General features: G+C 36.6%; 1 protein-coding gene and 1 pseudogene across 3 annotated transcripts; one reads left to right on the top strand and one right to left on the bottom strand.

Moving 5' to 3' along the window:
- The first annotated feature begins 441 nt into the window (after nucleotides 1-441).
- On the top strand, nucleotides 442-3799 carry LOC133680827 (probable serine/threonine-protein kinase PBL17; annotated as a pseudogene).
- A 103-nt stretch (nucleotides 3800-3902) lies between these two features.
- On the bottom strand, nucleotides 3903-15314 carry LOC133668477 (uncharacterized). Of its 3 annotated transcripts, XM_062088353.1 has the most exons (14): nucleotides 14934-15314; nucleotides 14793-14833; nucleotides 14615-14707; nucleotides 14356-14430; nucleotides 13833-13882; nucleotides 13484-13573; nucleotides 13274-13330; nucleotides 6851-6920; nucleotides 6009-6110; nucleotides 5888-5940; nucleotides 5078-5225; nucleotides 4870-4954; nucleotides 4461-4589; nucleotides 3903-4241 (listed from the first exon to the last, which is right to left on the bottom strand). In XM_062088353.1, exons 1-14 carry the CDS (start codon nucleotides 15193-15195, stop codon nucleotides 4060-4062), a joined length of 1437 nt encoding a protein of 478 aa, XP_061944337.1. In that variant the 5' UTR covers nucleotides 15196-15314; the 3' UTR covers nucleotides 3903-4059. The 3 variants fall into 3 exon arrangements, with proteins under 3 accessions (XP_061944337.1, XP_061944343.1, XP_061944351.1); XM_062088359.1 differs by lacking the exon at nucleotides 6009-6110; XM_062088367.1 differs by lacking the exons at nucleotides 5888-5940; nucleotides 6009-6110; nucleotides 6851-6920.
- Between the last annotated feature and the right edge of the window lie 109 nt (nucleotides 15315-15423).

Raw genomic sequence — 15423 nt, 5'->3', positions numbered from 1 at the left:
AGAGAACGTAACCACCGTAACTGACTAGTTCCACCTTAATATTTATACTCAAAAGATTAAGACATGCTGATCAGAGAAAGCAACAGATGCTCGACAAAACCAAGAGAAGCAAACAAGGAGAACTGGTTCCAGGATTCTTATCATGGTCGTGCTGGTAGAGTTCCTCAACACTTAATCCTAAGGGCTTACCACAACTTTCTCAGTGATCTCTTGTCCTTTTTCCCTAATAATATACAAACACAAACACGACATTTGTTGAAGAATCGAGTTGGCTTATCCTTGGACGGAACAAAACATATATACTGACAACTGAAGAGTCGAGCCAGTAGTCCTCCTCTACGCTAGGAAACATCATAAAAAGTAAAACTAAGTGCCTCTTTGGATACCCAAATGTTCTTCAGTAGAGAATTTACAAAGAAATAATTAGTCATTTTGTTGTCCATGGAAGGAGCTCAGAGGGTTTGGGTGATCCAAGATGCATCAAGGGAAGTTAGTTCAAGTGCCATCAAGTGGGCACTGCATGGGTTATCACTTAAGCCTGGAGATATGCTCACCCTTCTTGGTGTTCTTCACTTGGTCAATAACCCTTGTAAGTAAACTTACACCAGAATTTATCTGCAAGGCAAAATATATATGCTGATTCTGGATGAGCTGATCATGGGGCTAACTCCTTTTGTTCAAAAAATTGTTCTCGAGCAAAAAATTCCTAGGAGTTTTTAATAATAAAAACTAAAGAAGATTTTATGCCCTTTTCGCTTATGAATCTGTTCTTGTATTTATTTAGTACTGTGTGTTTCTTTTCTCTACATTTTTTAGTGGGATACAAAAGCAGAATAGACAGTTCCATGTTCGGAGTAAATCAGAATATTGTTGACAGAGAAGTTACAGGGAAGATAAATGAGTATGAAAATCATGGGGAACTCAAGGAGCTATCCAAGCTGTATGAAATACAACAGGTATTTAGCCACTTACCCGTGCAGAATCTAAGGAAGATGCAACTCAATATGAACTGCTTGTCCTGGGGTCAGTGGCAGGCTTTGAAAATTTTGAGTTCTAATCATGGTATTTCTGAAACGTCTAATAAAAACTTTTGCATGAAATCCCAGGTTGAGTTGAAGATAGAGGTGGCTACAGGGCCTTCACCAAAGGCAGTTGCTTTAAAGATAGCTCAAGATTTGAAGGCAACATGGATTATACTTGACAGGTGCAAGTAGGACTGCACTATTGCATGCAAAGTTGTTCACTCCTTGTTAATTATATCCAACTCTTGCTAAGCTCTATATATGCGTAGTAGCGAGTGCATGTCTGCATTTCAATTCAAAATTCCCAATTAATTTGAATGGCTTGGTAATTGAAAAGAGAGTTACTAATTAACCTAAATGTTTGAATTATCAGATATGTTTATGCTTCCCTTGATTTGCTGCTGGATATTGTGGTTTCTCTTAATTTTAATTATTTCATCTTGTATAATATATTTTTGTTTCTTAAATGATTGATGGTCTAAACAGCCTGTGATGCTCATCAAAAACTGTAAAATTAACTGATCCTTTCACAGAACAATGAAGAAAGACAGCAAATACTTCCTCCGAAAGCTTTCGTGTGGGATATCAAGAATGAAACGCAACAACAGCATTGAACAATTGAGAGGACCAAAAGATTCAACAGAAGCCAATCAAAATGAAAGAGTACGCAACATCTGTCTATCTTATGATGAAATGATTCCCGGTTCCCTAGAGGAGCAAGAGTTTTTCAGCATTGAACTTCTCCCTCCAAGTAAGTTAGTAGGTCTATGCATATGCATTCACAGTTTGGTTCGCATTTGCATAAATTCTTATACTTTTCCGACCAAAATTTGTTGTGTTTACAGTACACTTTTGATGTCTTGGATACAGTTCTCAAACAAATATTTTCTAAGACAAGAATATTTATAATGATTCATTGATAGGGCAAACAGAAGTCATTCAACCAAGCCAGGTTGAAGCACTAACACGGAGCAGCGGCGGAGATGAAGTGGTGGTGGAAGAATGGCAACCTGAAGTGATATTTCAAAATTCAATATGTAACCTTTGCAAGATTAGGCGACCGCATAGTGGATGGATAAGGGACTTCACGTTTGAAGAACTTCAAGCTGCTACAGATGATTTTTCAGCAAAGAACACTATATATGAAGGTGGAATTGGTACTGCTTGCAGGGGTAAGCTAAGTAATAATCTGAAAATTGTCGTCAAGCAACACAAATCTTCAAGCCATCAAGGAGAGATGAATTTCAAATCAGCAGTCCATCTGCTCAAGAAAGCTAGACATGACAATGTGCTCATGCTACTGGGATCCTGTACAGAACCAAGTGTCAGACTGCTTGTATACGAGTATGCATGCAATGGTTCAGTTAATCAACACATATCAAGTAAGTAAAATCTATTCAACATGAACATGCAATTCAATCTTTAAACAGAAACTCAATTTCTTTTATCCCTGACATTCAATAATTCTAAGAAGAAAACTGCGTAAAATCTCTTGCATGATGCAGAGCACTGCCCCTTACCTTTGACATGGACAGAAAGGATGAAGGTAGCAATGGGTGCTGCTAGAGGTTTAGACTACCTGCATAAGAACAACATAATTCATGGAAACATGAGAACAAGAAACATTGCTCTAAATCATGATTTTGAACCAATGGTAATGAAATTACTCAAATCTAGATACTAAAACGCTATTCTATCAATATCAACACACCCTTTGTCATCATGCTTCAGAAACTGAATATTTTGTCTTGATGTTTAATGTAAAAATCAGCTTGGAGATTTCGGCCTGTCAACAGAAAATCCATCGGATGATATAGATTTTGAAACTGGATACGTAGCCCCAGAATATCAAGAAAACAGGAAACTTTCAACAAGGACAGATGTCTATGCCTTTGGCATAGTCCTACTGGAGCTGATCACTGGCAGGAATGCTGCAGAAAAGAAGCCAGGGGAGAAAGGTCTTGTGAAATGGGTAACAACCAAAATACCATACATTTAACTTTTGAAAATTGATTCCTAACTTAAATAGCTACAAATAGAAGGACTAGAAAATTTTAATTTCACCTTAAGAATGTGTTAATGTATGAGAAATCCCATCTTAACTGGAAACTGTCAAATTTGGGCAGAACTTTTAGTTTATCAACGTAATCATGCTCGAAACTATTTACATATTTTCCACAATGATTCTTGAACAGGCAAGGCCATTTCTGAAAGACAAGAGGCTTCTTGAAATACTTGACCCCAGAATTGACAGCTCCCTTGATTCTGAACAGCTTTACTGGATTGGTCTAGTGACACAGAAATGTCTCTGTGACAATCCTAAGAAACGATTAACCTTGGATAAGGTAATTGCTTAGAGTTTGTCAATGAAATCCAATCGCAACAAGAATCATACATAGGAATCAGCATGACAAAAGATGGTTGATTGTTATGCAAGGAATTAAAATACATTTTATCTACTTATTTCCTTTCAGGTGGCATCTGCGCTAGAATGCATAACAGAAAGAAAATCATGCCAAGTGATTCAAGATCTTGCTGCAGCCAAATCTTACTTCTACAGCACATTTGAATTCAATGGATTTCGAAGGTATGATAAATCATTTAAAAGAGACAGCTTCAGCGTAGAAATAGACGATGAAAGCCGAGCAAGCACATCAGTTTCGTTTAATTCAGCAAGTTTCAGTAGGAGCCCCACAAGTAGTGTGAAGAGCGACAAAATGTGGAGAGAAAAATCTGGAAATGGAATATCACTGCGTTATGCAGAAATGCTTGACTAACATCAGTTGTAGTTTTTTTCAGTTTGATTTGTATTGATACTTGAATGCTCGTGGAGTAGTTCCGAATTGTTATGACTGTTGCCTTATCATAGGAGAACTGGAATTGATGATCAAATGTGAAGCTGTTTATAGCTAGATCTCGAAGATCAATATCAAAACAAAGATTTTGATTGTCAAAACCGACAACCTTACGGTCATTTTGTACAAAAATAAGGCAAATTGGAAGTAAAACAGGAAGGAAAAAAAAAGGGGACGCTAAATTAAAGGTTCATGAAGTTCTCTAGTATTTCAGAAAGAATGATGCACCCAGCAGCTCCCATCACAAGAGAAAGGGTAACTTTTCCTCCAGGAACCAGTTGTGGTAGTTTGATAGTTGTTGATGAACTTGAGTACCTGTCTGACCATGCCATTGCAGCAGGAATAATTCCAAAGAGCACCAATACTAACAATAACATGGAGCAACTAAGGCATGTCAGTCTATATTAAGTTCTAAACTTTGCATGAATAATCATACAACTGTCTTACTTCACAAGTAAAGAAAGAACATTTCAGACGATCTTGCGGCTCTCTGAGAGGTGAGCCAACTCAAGGATAATCTAAACAAACAATAGAATTTTAACATAAAGGACACTAAGAAAAGGAGAATACTATGCTTGCATACCTCCATATGTCCCTGCAAAGTCCAGGGCCTTGAAGAAAATTTCAGGGTCCAGCAATGCTAACACCAGTGGTGGAATCAAAGTCAAGATGTAGGGCAGAGGCTTGTTCTCGCCAGCTGGGAGCTTTAGCACTGAATATTAACAAAAATAACAAACTAGTTATCTTCCTAAAGAATGAGATGAATATACTTTTAACAAATTCAGAAATTGTAAAAAAGAGTTCCGTAACCTTAATATACTAGGATTGCAAGAAACATGAAGGGAAAATAAAAGAGAGCCAAAAAGAAAAACTACACAGAAAATAGCCGACTTTGAACCAAGAAACCTTTTTACAACTGGTCATATACTTAACATGATCAGACATGCATATGATTATAGTTTATCATAACTATTAGAGGAAGGTTCTCTCACAGTCAGCGAGGAAGTCGGAAAGTCCCAAAACGAATCCAATATAAGATGTTCCAATTGCAAGGAATGAGAAGGCTTGTATTATGGGCTGCAGAATGGATAAAAACAAACAGTAAATGAAACAGACCATAGTATTTACTTCCCGCCATACCTTTTGCAAGTCATTTAGAAGCAGAACTTACGAGGTTAACAGTTTTTCAGAAACACTTACTCCCACAACTCCATTGGTAGATAGAAGCTGTTGTAATGGATCAGCAATCTTATCAGCCATCTCAGGGGTTGAAATGGATCCAAGAATTACACCATCCCATACAAGAAACAAACCAAGGGGAATAGCTGTGCCTAGAACAATGGCAGTCCTGAAAATAGAAAACCTGATGAACTCACTGTGTACAACAATTCAAGAAGAAGATCACAATAGCAGGAAGGAAAACAAGGTATAGAGTATAACATGTAAGACAGGCAGTCAGGCAAAGAAGCCAGCTGCTTGTAAGCTAAAGTTCAAATCCGTTTATAAAATTTCAATAATTAAACCAAATTTCCAGAATGAAGGCAGTCGAAGGAACTTCAACAAATCTTGAACGTTGACAACTGCATTTGGTTGAAAGCTACTAGTCTATGACAATAACCAATGTAACATACAAACTAAATCCCTAGTCTTGCTTTCATCAGAGAGCACCAGTTAAAAATTTTCAGAACGAGTAAGATGAATTAAAAGACATGAAATAGCCCTTGGAATTATGACAAAGCTAAAAATGAAATGACATGATTCCTCAATCAATCAAGAACTTTAGACCACCTTATATACAAACCAACTTTGTGGAGCCTGTCAACACTATCAACTGTTTGAAGCAACTAATAATCTATTCTCATTCTCATTCTTGGAGGATTTTATAAAAAAAAATGCAATGGTTTGAATTGTTGATGACAATGCAAATAAGATTACCAAGAAGATTTATTTTAGTCCAAAAAACACACTCAGAGTAGTATCAAGCAAAATTATGGTGATAAGATCAGTCACCTTACTTTTGATAGGTTTCCTTCAAGATTTGTGCAAAGAACAGGTACTACATTCTGAACAAAGCAGATAGGAAATGTTACAATTGCTTCAACGTGGAAACACTACAGGTCAGTAATGTTACCTGATAAACAAATGAAAGTGCAATTATGGGTATACTCATAGGAACAGCTGAAAAGTTGGCTTTCAAAAGAGCGTCTAAATGCAGGTCTCCACTTGCAGCCACCTAACAGAACAAAATTTAATTTCCCTTCGCATATAACATGCAAAGAAGCACATTCACCACTTTAATTACAACATCATTTGATAGAACTAGTTGCCTGAGAGTGATGAGAAAGTAAATAAACAAGACTTTAGATTCAGAAAATCACTGTTTATCTCTTCCTCCTAATTCGCCCTTTTCTCCTTTTATTTTCAAACTTTTCCAGGGAAGAGGTAAAAGTTTAATGACTATCCTAGAGTCAGTCTGTATGGACCGGTGGAAGTCTTGCTGAGAATAGAAGTGAAGTTCTCAAGTTCTATGTTTGAGATGCAGTTTGAAATTTTTTTTTTTTTTTCAAGAAACATTTAATCCTGTTCACAGACGTTTTTGAAAGTAGTTGTCATTGCAGCAGTTTTACCATGAGGAAGCCAGGCTACTCCAAACTTTCCTATAACTTACTGATGAGATAATTCTACTAAATATGTAGTATAGCAACCTCAACAATTTATTTAACAAAGAAATATGTTCACGATTTCAATACTTCTCCTTCATGATCTGCACTTTTTTCACATCAGACCATCCAAGACAACCCGCTTAGTGCATATGCAAGATGTTTGTTCAAGGAATTCACATGATTAACGTCGTCAATGGATTAATATTTCTTAAGTAACACATTTAGCGTTTTATTCAGCAGTGAAGATCATATAATCTGTAGTTGTCTATATAACAAAAGGTGAAATTAACACATTCATAAAGAGAATTACCACAAGAGATGTAAAAGAAATGATGATTCCAAATACTAGAACTCCATTGACTGCTCCAATGAAGCGCTGGCTGTAATAAAATTGGATTTGAAGTTATCTTTTCTTCATTCAATTTATAGAAAAAAATAGATATAGAGATGTTTGCAAAGGAAACATGAACTAAATCTGATCCTCTACAAAGCCTACCAAAATTCAAGGTGCATGCATATATCATCATATATTTGTACCAAATCACAAAAATTTTAGTATGTAAAATAATATAAATCATATTTTAGAATCATATTTAATAGTTTAAGTATTTAAATTGAGATAATTCTTTAACATTGTATTAGAGCTTTACTAACCAAACGGTCACGAGTTTGAATCTCACCACCCTTATTTTAATTAATAAAAATTAAACACGAGATAATGTGAACTGTGCAAGTTTCAAGCTCAAAGGCTTTTTACTTGATGGAGTGTGTTAAAGAGTAATATAAAACTATTCTTAGAATCTCATCTAATAGTTTAAATTTTTGGGTTGAGATGGTTTTTTAACATAGTATCAGAGCTTTGCTGACCAAATAATTATGAGTTTGAATCTCACCAACCTATTCTATTTGATAAAATTAATTAATAGCACAAGGTAGTGATGAACACGTACAAGTTCCAAGTCCAAAAAGCTTTCACTTAAAGGGTGTATTAAAATAATAATATAAATCATATTCTGAAAACTCATCTAATAGCTTAAACTTTTAGATTAAGATGATTTTTTAACATGCTACACCACGTCTACATGCACCAATTACAACTAACCAACTTAGAAGTGAATTTCAATAAACCTTGAGGAATAAGTTTTAGCTTTATCTCCATATTAAAGTAGACATCATCATATAGTATACCATTCATCAGTTTTCATTATTTTCCCATTGAAAGTAGAATCTGAAGAGCAAGATTGACATCTTCATCGCAGCAAGGTAGTAAAGTGCAAATGCCAAACTTTAGCTGTATATAGAAAGGGGCACTCATCCAATGCAGGCCAAGCAGTCAATTGTCTTGGACCTTTAAAATTAGCTTTGAACTTTGTACAATGCAGGAAGCTCTATATACAGGCATGTTAAGCCACAATCTGAAGAACCTAAGAGTCCACATCATTTTAAGAGGGGCCATAAACCAAATCTCAAATATTTGGGATGAGCTGGACGTGAATGAATACATACATAAAAGAAGAAGCCATTAAACATGAATTGTGACTATCAAGGAGTAATGGAAGGAGTGGTTACATCAGTTACAACACCATTTATAGCCATCAGTTACATCCTAATTAATTCCAAGTTATTAGTGGTTTTAAAGTTCTCTTTGTATTTTAGTTTTATCTGTACTTGACTTTGGGTATTTAAGCAGCCAAAGCTTGAATAAGAGGATAAATATATTTTTCAATAAAAAAGTGTGGTACAATTCTCACCCGAAGATAACCTTCATAATATATGTGTTAAGACCTATCAGTGGTATCAAAGCAGGTTATGGGAACCAACAAAGAGTGTATTGAGCACCTAGAATCTTTACTTGGGATGGTTCAAAGATGGTCTTCAAAGAATGGAGTTGGGAATGAATGATAAACTCCAACATTTGAAGGAAACTCTTAATCGACTTTCCAATATGTTGAGCACAAATCAAAAGAATCCCAACCGCGACAATTATTATAAAGAAGGGAACAATGAAGGTCGGCAGATTATCTCCTTCAAAATAGCAAAACCGGACTTTCCATGATTTTCAAGGGATGACCCAACCGAATGGTTCAACCATGTGGAACAATTCTTTGAATACTTGGGCACGGTTGAAAACCAAAAGGTAGACATGGTTGCTTACCACCTTGAAGGGGAGGCCAACCAGTGGTGGCAATGGCTTCGAAGGACGTTGCAGGGAGAAGGGCAAGTGATTTCATGGGAAAAATTCCAAGAAGAGTTATGGGCTCATTTCGGACCATCAAGCTGTAAAGATTTTGATGAAGCTCTCTCAAAAATCAAACATGTGGGGACATTGAGGGATTATTAACGGGAGTTTGAGAAGCTTGGAAATAAGGTACAGGGTTGGACACATAAAGCATTGGTGGGAACATTCATAGGGGGGTCTGAAGATAGAGATTTCTGAAGGGATTCGGATGTTTAAACCGCAATCCCTCAAGGAGGTCATTAATTTAGCAAGAATGAGAGACGAACAACTTACAAGACAAAGGCGATTCATACAACCACCACCTCAAAAAACTCCTTTAACTCTTCCACCACCCAATCATGTAACTCCTGCTAATCTGTCTGCTCTACTTAGGCATTTATCATGGGAGGACATGTAGAGAAGAAAAGTGCAAGGCCTTTGTTTCAATTGAAATGAAAGGTTTACGGCTGGGCACAAATGTCAATAACCTCAGCTATTACTCTTGAAATGTTACACAAATGCTGGTAATATGTCCTATGAAGATATTACTTACCCATAAACAAGGGGGTTTGAACAAGGAGAAGAGATATGAGAGGTACGCGAACCAGAATTGGAACCTGAAATCACTTTGCATGCATTAACAAGGTGGACCGCCCCCAAGAACAATACGATTGACAATGAATATGAGCTCTCACATGGTGATGATGTTGATAGACAGTGGATCCACACATAACTTCATCAATGATCGCTTAGCGAGCACGCTAAATCTACCAGTGAAACCAACCAAACCGTTCATTGTTCGAGTTGCTAATGGCCAACATCTATATTGCCAAATAAAATTTTATAAGGTACCCGTGAATTTACAAGGCACTGAATTTTATCTCACCCTCTTCTCTCTGCCATTATTAGGGCTTGATCTAGTGTTGGGCATCCAATGGTTAGGATCAGTGGTTTGTATTTGGAAAGACTTAACTATGGACTTTATTTGGAATAATCAAGCTCGAAGGTTGCAAGGATTGGGTGAGCAATCTATTCAAGAGGCTACTTTAAAAAAAATCTCAAAAGATCATCGACAACAACATATGTTATTTGTAGTATGCTTTCTTTCAACCACAAAGGATAAAATTTAGAATATAAACCATGGCAATAAAGACATACAACACGTAATAAAGGAGTATCAGAACGTGTTCTAAGAACCCTCATACCTACCACCTGTGCGCGAGGTTGCCTACTACATTACACTTAAGTAGGGCACAGAACCGGTTAATATACGACCCTATAGATATGCTCACTTTCAGAAAGAAGAAATTGAAAAACAAGTGCAGGAGATGCTGAAATCAGGACATGTACATACTAGCACCAATCCCTTTTCTTCACCAGTGTTACTCGTACAAAAAAAAAAGATAGTAGTTGGAGATTTTGCACGGACTATCGCGCACTAAATAATGTAACTATCAAAGACCAAGTCCTCATTCAAACAATGGAGGATATGCTTGAAGAATTATATAGAGTTGCATATTTTACAAAGCTGGATTTACAAGCCGGATATCACCAAGTAAGGGTCAATCCTTCTGATATTCCTAAGACTATTTTTCATACTCATAATGGCCATTATGAATACCTCGTTATGCTTTTTGGCCTATGTGATGAACCCTCCACATTTCAGGCCATCATGAACACTATCTTTCGACCTCACCTTCAAAAATTCATTCTAGTTTTCTTTGATGATATCCTCATCTATAGTGCTACCTGGGATAAACATGTGGAACACATTGCATAAACTCTGTAAATTTTAAGACAGCATTAGTTTTTTACTAAAGCTAGCAAATGTGTTATCGATCAATAAGAATTGGAGTATCTGGGGCATATCATTACACCTCAATGAGTGAAAGTTGATGACAAAAAAATTACATCCATGCTTGCATAAGCCCAACCTACTAATATTTCTGAATTGCATGGTTTTTTAGGATTGACAAATTACTACAGGAAGTTTGTCCAAAATTACAGCATCATCGCTCGACCCCTCACCAATTTATTAAAAAAAGGGAAATTCGAATGGCATGATGAGGCAGAGGTAGCCTTCTCGGCTCTCAAGCAAGCCATAACAACCACTCCCACTTTAGTCATGCCTAATTTCAATTATTCTTTCACAATTGAAATAGATGCTTCAGAAGAGGGCATTGATGTAGTTCTAACACAACAAGGCAAACTCATCGCCTACATGAGTCATGCACTGGGAGTCACCAAGAAATCCTGGTTATCATACACTAGGGAAATGCTTGCAATTGTAGAAGCCATCAGTTTATGGCGTCTTTATGTACTAGGAAGAAAATTCTTTATTGAAACCGACCAACATAACTTAAAGTATCTCTTGGATCAACGAGTAGTAACACAAGAACAACAAAATTGGGTAGCCAAACTACTAGGTTATGACTAAGAAATTATTTCGTCCAGACCATGAAAACTCAAGTGCAGATGCATTTTCCATTAGGCCAAACAGCCCCACACTTCATCATTTGCACTTAGCCACTATAACCTTGTGGGATGAAATTAAAGAAGCATACAATGGGAATAAGTATATTTAGTCAGTAGAGCTGGTAGCTAAGGCTCAACCCAATGGATCATATTCACAACGCCAAGGATTGTGGCTATTTAAACACATAGTGATAATTCTTACATAAGAACTGTTATGCAATAAGTTATTATATGAAGCACACAATACCAAGATTGGCGGGCACTCTGGAGTCTTACGTACATTCAAGCGACTAGCTCATCAATTTTACTGGCCTAAGATACACCAAGTTGTCCAAAAATATGTCAAGCGCTGTGAAGTATGCCAAAAAATGAAAACATGCACACTTTCCCCTGTTGGACTCCTACAACCTTTACCCATTCCTTGCCAAGTTTGGGATGATATTACTCTTGATTTCGTTGAAGGATTGCCAACCTCCCATGGAAAAGATACAATCTTAGTAGTGGTTGATAGGTTAAGTAAATTCACCCATTTCTTAACTTTATCCCATCCATTTACTGCAAAAGGAGTAGCTGAAAGATTTGTGGAAGGGGTTATCAAGCTGCATGGCATTCCTAAATCAATCATTAACAATCGAGATCCCATATTTATCAATCAATTTTGGCAACAATTATTTCAGTACATAACTAAAACTCATCTCTGCTTATCACCCACAAACAGACAGCCAAACAAAGGTGGTAAATCGTTGTGTTGAATAATATCTTCAGTGTTTTGTTCATCAATGGCTGTGCAAATGGAGCCCCTATAATCCTTAGGCTGAGCTCTGGTATAATACCACATTCCATACCTCTACTAGAATGACTCCATTCCAGGCATTGTATGGTCGACTTCCTCCTCTCATTCCCAATTACCAGGCTGGTGATGCGTAGTGCATGAGGTGGACAAGAATCTCATGTCTAGAGATGAGTTACTACATCACCTAAAGATAAATTTGGAGAATTCCATTAATCATATGAAGCAAACAACGAACAAAAACAGAAGGGATGTGACTTTTACGGTAGGTGATATGATGTTTTTCAAGTTACACCTCTATCGACAACAATCGGTTTTTAAATGTGTGCACCAAAAGCTTGAAAGTTGATTTTACGATCCTTATCTAGTAGTTCAAAAAATCAGCGCGGTTGCTTAAACTTCAACTGCTAGAGGGCAGTCGTATTCACCTGGTCTTCCACGTCTCTCTACTCAAGAAATACGTGGGTGATCTAGTGGTGCCTTCTACAGAATTGCCATCAGTGACTGATAAAGACCTAATTATACTAGAACCACAACAGATTTTGGACACCCGTTGGGTCAAACAAGTAAACAAATTTGAAGAGGAGAACTTGATACAGTGTCAACGACTACTAATAGAGGAGGCCACATTGGAGCCAACTAAGTAGTTGCTTGAGCAATTTCCACACATAAACCTTGAGGACAAGGTTTCGCTTGGTGGGGGAAGGTATTGTTAAGCCATAATCTGAAGAGCCTAAGAGTCCACGCCATTCTAAGAGGGGCCATAAACCAAATCCCAAATATTTGGGATGAGCTGGACATGAGTGAATACATGCATAACAGAAGAAGCCATTAAACATGGGTCGTGGCTATCAAGGAGTAATGGAAGGAGTAGTTACACTAGTTACAACACTATTTATGACCTTCAGTTACATCCTAATTAATTCTAAGTTATTAGTGGTTTTAAAGTTCTCTTTGTACTTTAGTTTTATTGTTCTCTTTGTATTTTAGTTTTATCTGTACTTGACTTTGGGTATTTAAGCAACCAAAGCTTGAATAAGAGGATGTATGTATATATTTTTCAGTAAAAAAATATGGTACAGTTCTCACCCAAAGAGAACCTTCGTAATATTTGTGCTGGACCTATCAAGGCATGACAGAACAATGCAGAAATTGATGATTCCAAGTTACACAGAAAACAGTGATAGTATGAAACAATGCATGATGCTTCTGATTCCTCAAGCTAAGGATATATGAAACACATAACCAACCTTCCAAAGTAGCATATGCCTCCAAACACTAAGGAGAATAAGGTTGCACTTTCCCATCTGCAAACACAATGCAACCTGTCAGCACATACAAAATGCATAAACTACTGACAAAAATTAATTGACAAAGACTGCCGATGAAACAACAAAGTGAGACATACAAATTAGGGCGAACACTTAGGCACATTAAAAAGCTAGAATTATGGATCGTACAATGGAATGCCGAGAAAGTTCGTCAAAATATCTGAAGAGCGAGCCACATAAGCAATTAGAAGGGCATAATGGATGAATATGTATGACCAACTGCAAAACAAATCACAACGAATGTTCTTGATGTTCAATTCAAGCCAAAATAACTTAAACTGTAAGCAACAATGCACACAGTGTCTGAAATTCATGAGCTAGAGAAGCTGCTCTCCCTTTCTCATCCTCAGCAAGTATATAGGAAAAAATGACAACCAATAAAATCTTTTCTTCCAACACATCTTTTCATTAAAAGTGCATAATACTATCAATGAGAGGCCTAAAAGGATAAAAGCATAAAAATGACTTAATAGCCTACCAAGAAAATTGAACTCCTGCCACCCCAAGTGTCCTCTTGGCCATTGACACCTTAAATCAGCCACCAGAAAAACAGAAACTATAAGCTAAATAGAGAATATCAGCAAAATTAAGATACAAAGTAAATAATATTATACTCCCTTCTATTTGAAGAAAACTCTACTCTAGTATATGACGCTGATTATGGAGCTAATCAGATCAAGTTTCCATCAACCATACTGAATAAGCATTTGATCATGGATATACAAGCACAGATTTTCATTCTTACACCATGGCTTGCAAATATTCAAACTTCGATTACATTTTTCGTTGTCAGTCGAACATCCTAAGATGGTTTTAATATAATCAAAGTGTACAACTCTCATTTCAGCACAGAAGACAGGAAGAGTTTCGATCAAGCCAAATTTAAAGAGAGAACCCACAAACAGCAGTTACTGATCTAATCCTAATTTTATCATAAATTTCTCATATAGATACAAAACATTAAACTGCAGAAATTAATTTCAATCCTAGACTGTACTTACCAATGACACACCACCTGAACCCAATTCACACATTGTGTTCACATTTACTTCAGCAATGAGCAATCCCGTAGTAACCTACACAGTAGTATAAAAAGCAAAAATCACCAAACTAAGACCATAAACGACCATGGAGATGGAAGCCCAGAACAGCTACAGTTAGAAACAGAGACAAAAACAGACTCTTTCATTACATTTGTGTAGAATTATTTATATTCTAGAATGCCGTCATAGATGAACTAATCTTGGTAAAGATTGTTACCATAAAGATCCAGCAAAAAATGCAGGCAACCGAAGAGGCCAAAAATCCAGATTCTTGAGTCACAGCAGGAATTGCCAGGATCCCAGCACCTATCTAGATAATGGAGATACTTAGCCATGCTAAAAGTATAAAACTCCGTATAAACACGTACAACCAACAAGAATACACATATATATACCGTAGTGCCAGCAACTAGAAGTATTGCACTAGATAAACTTCCTGAAAACACAGAGGAACGACATGAAGACAGAATTGCATGCAACAAAGAGAACGGATTAAAGTATTTTTTTATTAAAAAAAAAAGACAGAACTGGGATACCAGGTTCTCTCTTCAAGGTGACCTGGTTAAGGTTAGAAAAAAGCCTTTCAACTTCATATTCTTGTTGTTGGCTTCGAGACATACATTGAAAGGACGTTCTTGATAAAAAATATTGGTGATTTGTGTATAAGTGTTGAAGTGGTCTTGATGGTGTCCATTGTTGTACTGGAATGTGCAAGAACTTGTGCTTTCTGCTTGCTGCGGTTATTGCAAGGGTTCGAATTTGTGAAGAACGAGAAGGCAGAGGCAGAGACAGAGACATCGTTTTTTTCAATTGTTATAATATTGTTAGCCTGTGTTGGTTGCTCTGCTGCCTCCTGGTGAGGAATGGAGAATGAAGAGGAGGGAGATTACAAGGCAACAAAAATCAAGATAACGTGGGCCAACCTTTACTGCATTCTCCTCCATGCTAATATATATATATATATATATATATATATATATATATATATATATATATATATATCCCTAATTTTAGATTTATTTTTTA

This window comes from Populus nigra, chromosome 1 (assembly GCF_951802175.1).
Source record: "Populus nigra chromosome 1, ddPopNigr1.1, whole genome shotgun sequence".
Taxonomy (NCBI): Eukaryota; Viridiplantae; Streptophyta; class Magnoliopsida; order Malpighiales; family Salicaceae; genus Populus; species Populus nigra.
This window is presented reverse-complemented; position numbering and strand designations above follow the sequence as displayed.

Excerpts from the sequence above, each read along its gene's own strand:
- LOC133668477 (XM_062088353.1), bottom strand. The coding sequence starts at position 15,195 with ATGTCTCTGTCTCTGCCTCTGCCTTCTCGTTCTTCACAAATTCGAACC. Across the intron at positions 13,883-14,355 it reads GTTCAGGTGGTGTGTCATTG|GTGTCAATGGCCAAGAGGAC; the intron begins GTAAGTACAGTC and ends GGCTGATTTAAG. Across the intron at positions 6,111-6,850 it reads TTTCTTTTACATCTCTTGTG|GTGGCTGCAAGTGGAGACCT; the intron begins GTAATTCTCTTT and ends TTGTTCTGTTAG.